Source organism: Ochotona princeps, chromosome 9 (assembly GCF_030435755.1).
Source record: "Ochotona princeps isolate mOchPri1 chromosome 9, mOchPri1.hap1, whole genome shotgun sequence".
Taxonomy (NCBI): Eukaryota; Metazoa; Chordata; class Mammalia; order Lagomorpha; family Ochotonidae; genus Ochotona; species Ochotona princeps.
In genome coordinates this window covers 20,860,805-20,875,123 of record NC_080840.1, presented here as the reverse complement: position 1 = coordinate 20,875,123, position 14,319 = coordinate 20,860,805, and the positions used below count along the sequence as shown (strand labels likewise).

The window sequence follows — 14,319 nt, the reverse complement described above, 5'->3', positions numbered from 1 at the left end:
AAAGGAGGAATTCTAGCTGCACTTCCAAATGCCAGCTCCACTCACGAGGCCTTGCATGGCTGACGGACACCAGCCCAGTAGCACACCAGCAGCTGCAGAACGCGTTTGGGTCATGCAAAGCAGAAACCACGGAGTGTGACCCCACTGGTGTTTATATGACATTCCCAAGTACCTCAGGCACAGAGGTCACAGTGTTGTATGTCAAAAATACATCAAGAAATAAGGCTATGGGACCAGTAGCTCCTCCCCGCATCATGGATTATACAATCCTCTGGTGTCCCTTTGGGACACACGTGTGTGTGTGTGTCTGTGTGTGTGTGTCTTTGTGTGTGTTTCAGAAGGAAATAAGGAGAGAAACAAAAAGGAGAAGCGCCTGCTCATATCACAGTCTACTCCAGTTCCCTACTTAGGAGCACCGTTAGGCTCAGTTTCAAACCTGTAATGCTGCCAATGACAAACTAAACTATTCTGAGACTGAGGCAAATACGCTTCTACGTGCTTAACGTTAACAAGGAGCTATTGATTATTCTGGGTGTAGAAAGTACATGATATATATATGTCTGTTGCTGTATACAAATATAAGAATAACTTAACAAGTTTATGGAACACAGAATTAAATTAGCGCTAAGTAAACTTTAGTCAAAAAAAAAAAAAAAGAAAAATGTTCAACTCACGCACACTTTCTTCCTAATCCACAATTTCCACGGATTCTGACAGGGCTCCTGCGTTGCATGAATTTAAGGTTTTTGTACCAAAATAAGCTTATTAATTCAGTTTTCCATGAGTTTTTGGAAGCCTTCTCAAATATGTAACATGAAAGGGCTAAGTGTTTGACAAATGAACTTACATAATCGCTTGTCGATAAATATACATAAAATGTGCGGAATATGGTTTTTATGCTGTCTGAAATGCTGTTTCTTCCCCACAGCTTACAGAAATGCAAAAAAAAAAGCAAAATGTGTTTTGCATAATTAGAGCATAAGAACACATTCAAAAATAAAATAAACAGTGATGGGATAGAAAACACGCCATTTGTTGTAATCAAGGTTTGAATGACAAGGAGTTCCTTATAGTCATTTACCACATCACACAGCTAAGGAAGGAACGAGTCTAAAAACGAAGGAGAAATATCTCAACTATTTGCTTATAAGTTACAGAAAATATTTCATTCACCCGTTACCTGAATGTGTAGCTACTTATATTAGGCACTTTTACCTAATTGTTCCCAAAACTTTCCTCAGTTTGCAGAACTGCGGAACCAATTTTGCAATTATCTTTAAAAAGTGTAGACTTCCCATGATAATTAAAGACAGCATTAAATATAAGCATTCATTTTTAATTTATACTTTAATCTGTTTCGTTATAAAACCTCAGTAGCCATACAGAAAATAGACATAAGATTTTGAAAGGTTTCAAAGAAATATCAAGAAATAATTGATAAGGAATTAATAAGCATCCAATAATTAAGCAGATAATGAGAAAATTAACATTTATATGACCGAACATGATATTCACCGGTTAAATGGTAGTTTTTAAACTGAACTAGTCTGTCTTTCAAAAGCATTCAGCAGCAGCAACAACAAAACAGTTAAGGGAAAAACAATCGGCAATCTGTCTTTAAGCAACAGTTTTATGTTCAGAGCTCCCTAACAGTATCCAGAGAAGAATGGGTTGATCCATCCACTTCCACATCTTGCAGAGCTAAAGCTGCGAGGACAGAGAACCCACAGAGTGCCTACACGGAAAATTTGATATTGAATGTGTGTGCCAAACGTGTTCTCATTTGAGAACCAAAATTATAATTAAATTAACCCTGAAATACCTGCTGGGATGCATTAAGTCAGGAAATAAGACATTTCAAAGACTAAAGCCATTTCAAAAAATGTGTTAAGATATTAAAATCCCACACAGTGCCTGTAAGGCAAATGCATTCTACACGAGTAAGAACAGACGTGCGAGTACAAGGACTCCGTTAACATGAAGGCACCACTTCATGGGCTGCACTTGGGCACAGCTTAGAGACAGGAAAAAAAATTAAAAAGCTAAAACCGGACTAGTAAGGCTTGAACCCTATCTACACGAAGTGCATCGTGTAACAGCGAAATCATATTCTACAAACTAACTTTGGCTATGCCTGTGTACACTTTTTATGCACATATCTGATATGCTACATAATATCCAAAGCTATTAAAATAGTGATTCACAAGAATTCAAGGAAAGCTATATTGTGGAATCTAATCAAGAGACATTTGTTATATTACAAGTCTGAATTGATTTGTAAGTATCCGACAATCCTCCGAATCCTTCTCATAAAAACAGTTCTGAGTTGGAATATTTTCCCCTCTCTTTTTCTACAGATGTTCATGTCTAAATAACATCTGTATTGCTACTTGTCATCCTAAATTAGGTTCATTCCTGGCTACTATATTATTCAATTTAATAACATTAATATTTTAAGGTCAAGACATATATAGTAGATAATAAGATTGCTATTCTTTATCATACTGCACCGCTAACATGCATACAAAGTAATGAACAGATAAAGTATTAGTGCAAACAAGAGACCTATACTCCCCTCAGAGAAAAGAAAAAAATAGGAATGGAAAATAAACGGTAGACACTTGCGTATCTCCTTCTAAGACTATTCAGAAAAGGCTGAAGCAGCAGAGAATGAATCATTTGTTTATTCAAGTGTTAGATGGAATATATAAGTTAACTTCTGTGTTTCTTAAAAGTATTTGGAACATTTTCCAGAGCCTATTTTGACAGTGTCAATTACCTAGATACCAAAGTTGTTGTATTGTGTTGCCCGATAAAATGGGACGTAGTGCAGTCCTCAAAACCAGTATGACAAGCCTGGCAAACAGCATCACACTTGGGTGACGCACAGAATCCATCACCCTAGGGAAAAACGCATTGGGTCATAGTACGAAGTCTTTACATGTTCCATATTATTTCTACATAACGTTCTGAGATGACAGAATTATAAACTATAAAGAGCCAGCCCATAAAATGACATACTCAGAAACAGCCCTGTCCCTTAACTGCTGCGCCTTGCCACAGGAATGGGAGTTCTAACAAATGACCTCAGAAGCACTTCTGAAAATACACAGAGAGGTGACATCTTGATGTATAGTTTTTTCCATTTTTAAAATTTTCTTAGCAAATTCAGTGTAGACGTATTATGGAAAGGAAGGATTCAACATGTTGAAACACCATATTCGTTTCAAACTTCCAGACTTCATAGAGACAGTCAGGGAACTCCTCACAAGATGCAAGCTCACAGCACAGACTTAAGAGTTTAGCATATGAAACTCCTTCAAGGTGTACATAAATGTTATCAGTTGGCCACACACGACATACATAGGACACACCAGCAATAGCATGCACACACATCAACAGTAAGAAGACAAGCCTAGGACAGCTACTATGGCTACTCCTGGCATTTGTACTGTGAAAGGTCCTGTCACACACACTCTAGGCATGCCACTGCTAACCACCAAAAGTTACAAAATCCAAAACCTGTTACCTTTGCTCACGCAACCCTGCTGCTCATTATAGAACAGAAAGTGCCATCCAAGAACAGTGCTGGAGTCTTACAGCGGAGGTAGTGCAGAATGGTTCCAGGCAAAACCGAAACATATTGTTTAAGTAAACCTTAAGGGGAGGGGACCATATGCGCAATTCATGGATTCTTTTTTTTTTTTTGTATCATCTTCCACAAGGCCTCCCCTACCCCTCCCCACCAGTGAGCAGTAAACAGCGCTGATATTAAAGCATGGCAGTTCCAAACACCTCCCTCTGCTTTCTCCCTGCTGGCTCCACTCTGCTACTTTTCCTTCAGATTTCAAGCAGCAAAACAACATCCATTACCTTAAAAAGCTAATGACAGACATCCCCACGGCTTGAAATCCGTGTCTGAGGACTTTTTGAAAAACAAAGGAAATGAAGACTTACTCCAAGAAACCCCTTTCCATGCTGGTGTGAACAGCGTACAGCTTAAGTTCCTAAAGTTTCTTTCTTTTTTTCTGACAAGTCCCTGCACACAGGAGCAGTGAGCAGAACAGGAATGCCTCACAAGTACAGTCCGGGATCTCAGGAGCCCAACGATGCAACCTCTGAATACACTAAATCAGAACTGTCACATCGCTGAGCACAAGACGCTCCAAGGATGCCGAAGATGAACAACAGTTTATGACCCTTACAGACGCCTTACAAACTCAACTCTTCCTCTGGGATACCTGATTTCCAATTCAGATGATTCCTTAAATGTGCTCTGGGTGAAGGAGAGCTCAACAAGCAAACAGGAAAAAACAAAAACAAAACAAAGAAAAAAGAAAAAGAAAGGAAAAAAAAAAACCCTCTCGGGAACAAATCCAGCTAAAAGCAAAGTCTGGGATAAGTTACGTTAAGATTCAATCCTCAGCAAGGATTCCCATCAGAAACTCAGTTCTGATGCCCCTGGTGGGGTGGAGGGCTTCACTGCAGGGTAGAGCATCTTCCCCCACAGGGAGGGGGCACTGCCACAAAGCTTCCTGCCCCCTGAACACATTGCTAGCCTCTGAAGAGTTGCTAGCCTCTTAGGTTGCCCTGGTGTCAATGAACATCACCAAGGCGTCTCAGAACTGGACAAAGTTGTCTTTGCCTGCACACAGTCAGAAAGAGAGAAAATAGAAAATGACTTTTTGTTTTGTGGGGTTGGGGAAAAGGAAACTAAAAGTACTATGTGAGAAACAGGGTTAAAAAGGATTCTCTAAAAGCGTAAGGAGAAAAAGAGGATTGCAATGGAAAGACACCGACCTTTAAAATGAACACTTTCAACCTAATGGTGTATTTTTCGCCTATTTCCTTTCCTCTGCACATAAAAATGATGAACACCAACAATTAAACTTTCACATTTTAGGTTCTAACAGGTGTAGCATTCTTTACGCAAACATTCACTGACCTGCCGCCACTGATAACCTTAATTAATTTCAATTGGAGCAAAAACAAATGTTTCCCCCCACTCCAAAATAATAATAAATAAATGCACAAACAAGGCAACATAAATACCACTCTCCCGCAAACGTAAAAACTGTATAAGTTATGGTAACCTGAAATGCAGCAGCCATCACAAAGGGCAATGGGAGAGATCCAGCAGTGCTCAGCGGGAAAGAGTCTTAATAACAGATTGAAAAACAAGAATAAAAATAACTTCATCAACAGGGCCTTTCTTCCTCAGGCCACAAGCCCGTTCTTACTTGAACTTTTTTTCCTTAAAAAAAAAAAAAGTCATTTTGGCCACTAAAACCAATCCAGAACATTATTAAAAGTTAAAAGCTACCAATTACTTCTGTCTGTTCTTTTAAAGCAAAGTTTGGCATTACGTCAGTTGGTTAAAAGAAAACAAGAGAGAGAGAAAGAGTAGGAGAGAAAGTTTCCTGCTTGTATAAACTAAACCACCAGGGAAGGTGTCTAGCCACTTGTAAAGTATTTACTGCAGGTTTTTAAAGAGCTAGAAACATTTTAAAATTAAAGTTTTTTCTTTTTCTTTTTTTTTTTTTTTTTTTTGGCACGAAGCGTACTGAAGAAGGACAAGCATATACCTAATGTCTTCTCTGTGGAAAGGAGGGTGTTTCAATGTTGCTTGTATTTCAAGTATAGCTTTGAATCAGAAAATGATTTCCAATAATGCTTCAAATTTGGAGACACATATAATTTCATCATTTTTTTTTTGACTACTTGGGTTTGTGCTCCTGAAGGAAAAAATAAGTGAGCTAACCCAGAGTAGACATCCCTATTATAGCAGTTACTGTAGCAGCAGACACTACTGCGGATTCTCCGGAACTCTGAACAATTCCAGCAACATTCATCCATCGCTCCTTCCGCAACTTCAGTAAGAGTTTGCGGATGTCCAGCGATGTGTTTCCAACCCCAGTCAAGTTCTGTCTCACGGTGCCTATCAGAGAACTTCACCAAAGAGCAGCAAATTCAGTTCTCCAGGATTTGAGAGCCGCTGAACAATATGACAACTCGAAAGGTGAACACACCAGTCACATTAATGACAGTATTTAGCAACGTCATAATTAATAGAGTCACCTATACAAGCAGACAAATGGTTTTAGTCCCAAATTCAAGGACAAATTTTTTAAAGTAGTTATTCTGTCTTTAGCATTGCTTGCTATTATAAAATACAGTTGGTAGTGCAGCTTGTTTAATTGACTAATCAAGTTTTTAGGAGACAAATGACTTGGATAATTATTAAAAAAAAAAAAACACTGCCTGGCATTTTCAGTTTAAAAAATGCAAAGTGTATTTGTCTTTTCTATGCCCAGCCATTACAAGCTCCCTTAAAGAATCAGAACAAATTTTTACTTGGCAAATCCTACAAGAAAACCTTCATTTCATACTTAAAGGGAACCCTAGAATTCCACAGATCATAGCAGTGACCAAGAATTCCTATCTGTCTGTATGATATGAAAAGATCAATACAGATACCCCTCAATCAGCAAAATACAAGCTGGCCTGTGGACACTACACTGAATTTCCTCAAATTTGACTAAATGGTAAATAAGGAAGACAAGAGAGAAAACACAACTGAGCACTGGTTCGTCCATGGCCTCAGCAGTCACACCCAGCAAGAGGAGAGAAAAGAAACCTGTTACCTGAGAGCTCGCTGAGGATGAGCCACACAAAACAAGCCCCTCAAAGGTCTCTCTGGTGCTCTCTCTCTCTCTCTCTCTGTACGTCTCTCCGGCTCACTCTCTTGCTATTTTTTTTTAATCAAATTGATTATAAGTTGTGAGCTGCAATATTGGGGGCAGAACTGTCTGAGTTTATAGGTTTCTGCGCCTGCCAAAAACAGATGCAGACTACCACACTCGCTGTCCTGCGGAAACTAAATTAAGCAAAGGCAAACACCAAGTGGAGAGCTGTCAGTCTGCTGAATGAATGGCTTCATTTAACATACCAGAGAATATCTTAATAAGAATATGTTTTAATGGGAGCCACTCATTTTATTTTAAGTGCATCGCTTTTAACGTGAGCCACTCATTCTATTTTCAGGACATCTCTTAACTATAAAAATAAGACTTTTTCTTCTAAATTAGTAGTAGACACCTGTCCAGAACTTTCTTGAACTCTATGCTGTTTTACAAACAAAGGATAGTGTTGCCTGCCATCAAATGGAGGTAAAAAAAAAAAGGTCATCTATATATTATGAAAAAATGTTCAAAGGCCAATTATCAATATTTATCTTCATTTCTAACTGGAAGTTCTACTTCAAAATCCTTTGCTACTGGGTCTTTCAGAACTTTGAGTAATGTTTATTTACTTCAACAAAGATGGTTAGACAAGAGTTTACTTTGCCTTATTTCTTAATAGAAAAAGCACAAATCATTAGTTGGAAACTACACTTTATAGCACTGTATACACGTGGACATGTATATAATAGTGACAGAAACACCATTAGAACACTAGGAACTTTAGAGCAGCTTTCCAACACATGCATTCATTTCCCTATTTCACAGTTTTCCTGTGAATGAAATTTCCTTCTACACAGAAGAGAGATGGCAGAAATCAGAATAAACTAAGGAGGGATGCTTCCTGCCTTAAAAAAAAAAATACCATATACAGGGTAGAGGAAGGAGTAATTCCTGATTTTCAGTTTGGGATCCTAAACTATTTGATAAGCAAGTCTGTAGAAAATCTTAACCAAAAAAAGCTAAAACAACAACAACAAAATATCCTATAAAATACAAGTCGTCCAAATGCTGAGCTCCAAATCCAACTCAGACTTCCCAGTGGGCCAGGACCCGCTGCCTGCTCCCCGGTAATGCCACCCTTAAGGGACAAAGGAGGAAACTCCAAGACCAGCCCAGAGTCCGACAGCATCTAGAATTCTGAGGAGTGATAAACTTTCAGTGAGGAACTTGCCGTGTCCCCCCATTTATTCGGAGAGAGTCAGACTTAGTTATTACATGTGTAAAAGTCTTCCACAGATACATCAGGAAGTCATAAACAGCAGCGTGGCCATGGTAAATAAAACTTGCCAGGAGCGTGCTCACGAAGCCTCACCGAGCCTCAGGTTTTACAGAAACCAAGTCATACAGCCAGCAGTGGAACAGCAATTCCTGCTCGGGATGTTCCACACTGCTCACATCCAGGAATGACGGTCAAACCGGAGCACATTAGTGGCCCTGGATGCTTAACTGAATTTTAGAGATTTTTTTTTTCTTTTATGCCACAGTACAGCTTTCAAAGGAAGTTACGAAAGCTCAGCAGAGATGAACACGAACAACTCTGACTTGCGAAGATTAAGCACGTCATTAATACACGTTCACATCAAGGTAAAGAAATTCTCAGAATGTTGCTATCATTTCCAGACTGACCTGTCAGCAACACTACCTTCAGGAAAATCTCATCTTTGCCTGTAAACCCTGTATTTATTCACCACCCTGGCATAGTTGGGGAAAGGAAAAAAAAAACCCACATAATTTTACATGTATTGCTTTTTTTACATTAAGCGGCAGAATGACTGAGAAAGCTGTGCGAGCGAAGAAGCAGCCTGCGGAAGACTGGACAGCAGTGAACTCAGGAACCTTTACTCTCATTTTGTCCACGTCAAGGACTGGCCGCCCGCAGGACTCTGCCTGCTGCCCCCTGCATTTTTAACTCTGGCAGCCTTCTCTCAATGATCAACTTTTCCGAAAAGCAGCAGGAAAAGTAACCCGACCACGACAGCCAGCTCCCGAGGTTTTCAGCCTGGGAGAGCTGGAGGGCTGTGAAGAGGTGTTGGAAGTTTGCTTATTTTTGCTTTGGGCAACCAGATTCTAGCCCAACCACCAGGCCAAGAATTACCATCTCGTGGCCAGTCTTAGCTCAGGCCCTGTCTGTACTCCCCCTCCTCCCTTGTACTTCGGGCTCGCTCCCACACCGCTTCCTGTCCACCTGGAGTGTTTACCAAAGGTCAATGGACCCACACCAGTTCCACCACGGGGCCGGCCTAATGCATCTCCCATTTAACTTCGCTAATCTTCTCACTTCACTTACCTTGCTTCAAACTCTAGCCGTGATTTTCCAAAATACGATAAGGTTGGATATTCTATCATAACTGTGATTCATCATTAAGATCCATGGCTCTTAACTCAAAAACTTTCAAAAGTATCAATTCTGAGGCCTAAAAAGATATGGGGGGAGGGGGAGAGGGGAGAGGAGGGGAGGAAAGCAGGTCCTAAAATTTAATAAGTCCAGGATTCCCTCTGAACCCCACCAGTCCTCCGTGTCTCACTTCAATTGCTTTAGAGTCCTAGGGCCATAAAACAGTTAGTGACTTTCCTGGGGGACCAGGGGAAGCACCATCTCAGACAGGTACTAACAAAAAAAGCCTGCCTCAGCCACACAGACAGGCTGGCACTTCAAACAGCTCACACCTCTGCTTCACCCTCAAATTCTTCCTGGGGTCCCACAGTCCTGGAGTGGCTCCCCAGGGGCGGCAGCCTCTGCCTGGGCCTCTCCAGGATGTGTGTGTCTGCGGGGGCCCCAAACAGAAACCAGACAGTGGGCAAAGCGCCTGTCCGCCGGGACGTCCCACCGCTGTCAGGCACTTAATCACTGGCCAGTGTCCCCTGACCCGCGCGACACATGGTGCATCCAGTCGGCAAGCAGAGGAAGTCTGTCCCTTCCTCAGCCCCTATGGAAGCGCCCAGGCTGCAAGGCCCTGCCACATGGCAGCAGGACAGGGCACAAACCCCACCTCGGCCCGCTGCCCAGAGCAGCTCAGGGGCCAAAGGTACATCAGGAGATGCGAAGCCTTCCTTCTCCCTTCAGCCCAGCTGGGCCTTTAAGGGGAAAAGAAAAAAAAAAAGTTTGGAGCCTAGCTTTGCAAACTTTTAAAAGCCAGTGCTGTGCAGCTGTCCTGCTTGGGGTGGGGGGCCACAAGAAGGCCCCCCCTCACAGACCCTCCCGAACCTTCCAAGCTCCCGCCAACTTACTACTCTGCATGCTGGAGCGCAGTCTGCTCCCCGCTTGCCAGGAGCCCCCAGAAAACTTGCAGCAGCGGCCCCTCGGGTGCAACCAGCTCTAGCTCCTCCGTGAAGCCCGCCCGGTAGGAGAGAATTAAAATCAGCCAGAAAACAGACAGCCAGGGGGAGTGGGGCTGGAGGGGGAGGGGGCACTGGCCTGAAACTTCTTTTTTTGGCAAATGGGGATTTGTTTTTCCTCCTCCCCGGCGGCTGAACTTGACCCTCCTGACTCCAGGGGCTACTGCAGTTTGAAGTCGCTGGTTTCCAAGGCTCAGATGCCTGAGACCCAGCAGAAGGAGAAGAGGGAAAGGGAGGACTGGGGGGTTCAAAAAAAAAAAGAGAGGAGGGAGTAGCGGAGAAAAAAGAAAAGAAAGAAATCCCACGCGCAAAAAGGAAGAAAGAAAATGCGTGTGAAACCCGAGAAGGCTGCGCTGGGCTTTCTGCACACTCTCCCTCGGCTTTTTTTTTTCCTCTAAAGAAAGTCACTTTTAATTCCCAGGGCTCCCTGCTCCCGATCGCCCACATTTTGCGCACACACGCGCGAGCGCAGCTGGCGCAGCGCGGCGCCCCGGGCCCGGCCGAGGGGCTCCCGCGCCCCCGCGCCCCCTGGCCCGCTCCCGGCCTCCCTTCCTTACCTGTTGATTAATCGTCAAGAACACCCTCGGCAGCCCGAAAGATGGTGGCGCGGCGGCCAGAGCCATGAACCGTCTTCTGTTGTTTGCAGAGTTGATTTTTGATTATTTGGGGAGGGGGGGAGAAAAAGGTCTTTCCTGCCTCCCCCCCTTTCCCTCCCCTCCCCCTCCCTTTATAAAAAAAAAGAGAGAGAGAAGAAAGAGAAAGGAAATAGAGCGAGGATGTGCCCGGTGCCGGGTGGGAGAGGGGAGGGGGTGTTGTTTTTTGTTTAAAAAAAAAGAAGAAGAAGAAGAAGAAAGAACGAAAAAGAAAAAGAAAATAGGAAGGCGAGAGGGCGATCGGGAGGACGCGAGGTCCGGAGAAAGGGGGGCAGCACCAGAACAGAGGACGCTCGAGATTGCAGTGCGATCGGGTCTTTATCAGAAATGTTATCGCTTGTCAGGACCTCAGTCTCCGCGCATTACGTCAGTTTCAAGACACCAACACTATTAATATCAAAGGAGCCTTCGCGGAGGAAAGCGCCACCCCAGACCGAGCTCCCTTAAAGAGACAGCGCGCGTCCCCGCGCCGCCGCCGCCGCTGTCGCCGCCCCGCCCGGCCCGAGCCCCGCCGGCCGCCCGGCCCGCCCGGCCCCGCCGCCCGCCGCCCGCCCGGCCCCGAGCCCCGCCGCCCGCCGCGACCCGCCCCGGCCCCGGCGCGCCCGCTGCGCCACAACTCGGGCCGACGAGTGCAAGCGCGCCGACTGAGAGGCAGGGACCCGGCTACCTTCCCGCCCCGCCTCTCCCCTCGGCCCTCCCCCACCCCGTGTGTGAACGTGCGGGCTGCGAGCGCAGAGAGGGGTGGGGGGTGGGGGGTAAAAAAAAAAAAAGAAAAAGAAACCTCGGGGAATCCGGAGCTGGCGGCGAGGACGTACCTCGGAGGAGCCGGGGGCAGGTGGTGGCGGCGCTGGCGGGGCCGGCGAGGGCGGCGAGGGGGAGCGCGGTGCGTGGTGGCGGCCGGCGCGGCGTGCGCCCCGGGAGCTCGGAGATGCTGCGGTGAACCATGGAGAGGAACTCCAAAAGTGCTTTCACCTAGCGCTCGCTACTTTCCCTCGCCCTCCCGAGGAAGCGACGCAGCCTCCGTGAGCGTGCGCCCCGGGCCCCCTCCCCCGCCTGTCGTCCGTGACAACCTCGAGGCGGAGGACACCTAGTCCTGGCCGCCGGGGGTCTGGGTTCCCAGGCTTGGGGTGGCCACTTGAACTCTGCCCCGAGTTGGAGCAGCGCGCCCTGAGGTTGCTATGGTTTTTTTTTTTTTCAGGGCTGACTGAGGAAAGCCTCTGGCCCAAATGGGTGCTTTCTATTTTTCTTTTTCTTTTTTTTTTTTTTTTTAACTTTTTTTCTTTTTTTTTTTTAAGAGGGTACCAACTAAAGATGGGACAATAAAGGAAGACGGGACCCACTTACTCAGATGCTGCAGGACCCACGCACGGGGCTGTGTGGCGTGGACTTTAGTGGGAAATGAGGGACTCCTGACATTTCTTTTTCTCCTTCACATCTCCAAATGCTCGCTTTGTTCAGAGAAATTGCCTCAACATAAAGTTCACTGAATTGAACTACTTTATTTTTCTTTAACTTCTAAAAATCAACAATGCATAAAACTTTACCATGACAGGACTAGAAGTATAGTAGGTGTTAAAAACTAAATAAACATTTGTTGGTCGTTTGGACTGCATTTTCTTCAGCTGGGTGACCTTAAGTGGCGTGTTTTCCCTCTGATGAAAGTCATTTTAAACTGATTTTGTGCTACAAGGAGAGCGAGCCTTCCTCGCCAAACTAGAAGATGATTAAAATTAGACTTTTAGAGAGGTACACTCTGAGCAGAAGATGAAGTAATTTCCTCCAAAATATTTTTCGCTAAATGATTCTTGCATCTTTTTAGGGAAAGGATAGGTGTGTTTTTGAAACCTAATAACATCAGAAGTGAGAAAGTCAGTCATATGAAAAATTGAAGCTAATGGATGTCCATTGGCAACCCTACAGCTTTTTCCACAATGTCTTTAGGACTGTTCCCAGGGACTGCCCCTACATAAGGGATTTCTTTTTGCGACGCCTTTATTCCAGAAGTTTTGGGGTCGCATATCCCATACACTCCTGATGAACATGAGAGCAATCATTCTTTTGCAATAAAGAAGCTCCTCAAGTGAGCAGTAGTCGAACCACAGTTTCACAACGAGGCGAGCGGTGTATTTCTGGGAGGCGGGGAAGGCAGTGGATATTACACACATAGAGTTACTTGTGCTTTATCATCTACTTCGATGAATGTCGGAAAAGAGCCAGATCTATCTAGGGTCCTGCATGCAGGGAAAATTAGGATCAAAATCTTCAGTAAATCTTAGAGCTGCTAATGACCCCCTGAGTATTTCCACGCTACAATCATTGAATACTACCCACCACCAATTTCCACTGTGAAAAGGTATTTAATACATGAAGAATAGAGTTGTTATTTTCTTTTTTTTAAAAAAAAGCCATAAGTTAACTTGCCGGCTTTTATGGAAATATGTGCGGTGCGGCAAGAAGTATTTTTATTCAGAAAAAAAATAAGCCTGAGTGAGACATTCTTTAGGTGTTGACTGACTACAAATTGGAAGAAAGGTGTTTTGCAGTGGGTCTGGAGTGCAAGGCTGCTGGCATGCAAAGGGTTAATGCCACCTAAAACTGCTCAAGTTGGTGTCCAGAGCACCCAGGCTGAGGCTCTAGCAAAAGTTTAAACACTACAATTTATCACAAGGATTAGTTCCCTAATCTCCTTCTGCTCCCCAAGATTTAAATGACATGTTTAAAAGGGAAGTGATCTTCCCCTCCGTCACCCTCAAATCCAAGACAATCATCAAGAGTGTAAATTTACTCACATGAAACAATCATTGATTAAATTGGTTCAAAAAAAATTAAATTACATGCTTTTCCAAGCACAAAACCCTTGAGGTGGCTGGTGTTTTTCCACCTGTAATAATACAAAATTTGACCAGTAAGTGTACTCAACGTTATACATTATATGAAATGTTAAAGTCAAAACTTAAGCGTGAATTATGTCCTTTAATTGAAAGGCTAAAGTTACACTCAAGGTACTGAAGCCAACAAATTCATGGTCACTTAAAAATTTAATGAATGAAGTTTCACGGACTCAATTTGGCTGAAGTTTGCCTGAAAAATGAGGACTCTCCTGACTTTTTTGTGTTTCAATTCGGACTGAAGCAGATCAAAATGTCTGTATCAATCCATTTACATGAACCGCAAAAGATCTGTAGAGAACTTAATAAAAGCACAAATATTTTCGTAAACTTTTTCAAACAAATTGCTTCTTTATTTATGAAATAATTTATGAAGAAAATTTTTACCTCATGCTTTAGATATATTACATATGCTCCTGATTGGCACAATATGTTTAAGCTCAATGGCCCTCACAGCATTTTTTAACTCTAGTAGGAATATTTCAAAGCAACCAGCTAATACATGAGGTCATAATTATTTGACAGTTGTTTTTAATATGTAAAATAAGTTATGTATATTGTTTTGCTTCAAATGTTTGTTGATTTGTTTTCCTAGTCCTGACATTTGCATGGCACAAACTGAATTAGGGGAAATATTAAAGATTTGTTTACATTGACTATCTTTTGCTGTCAAACATATGTAAAACTCCTAACACTGTT

The 14,319-nt window shown here is 43.3% G+C and overlaps 1 protein-coding gene across 4 annotated transcripts in view; it reads right to left on the bottom strand.

Annotated features, from left to right (window-relative positions):
- The window catches only part of TRPS1 (transcriptional repressor GATA binding 1), a 245,265-nt gene extending 233,531 nt beyond the window's left edge, over window positions 1-11,734 (bottom strand). The window contains exons 1-2 of one of the 4 annotated variants that reach the window (XM_058668534.1): window positions 10,637-11,179; window positions 9,031-9,157 (exon numbers count right to left, since the gene is read on the bottom strand). Coding sequence is in view for 1 of the 4 variants with exons in the window: in XM_058668533.1 (XP_058524516.1) it covers window positions 11,548-11,677 (130 nt within the window). In the remaining 3 variants the exon portion in view is untranslated. Of the gene's footprint in view, window positions 1-9,030; window positions 9,158-9,971; window positions 10,155-10,636; window positions 11,180-11,547 lie in introns of those variants that run through there. The other 3 variants (XM_058668535.1, XM_058668533.1, XM_004580689.2) reach the window with 3 other exon arrangements.
- Between the last annotated feature and the right edge of the window lie 2,585 nt (window positions 11,735-14,319).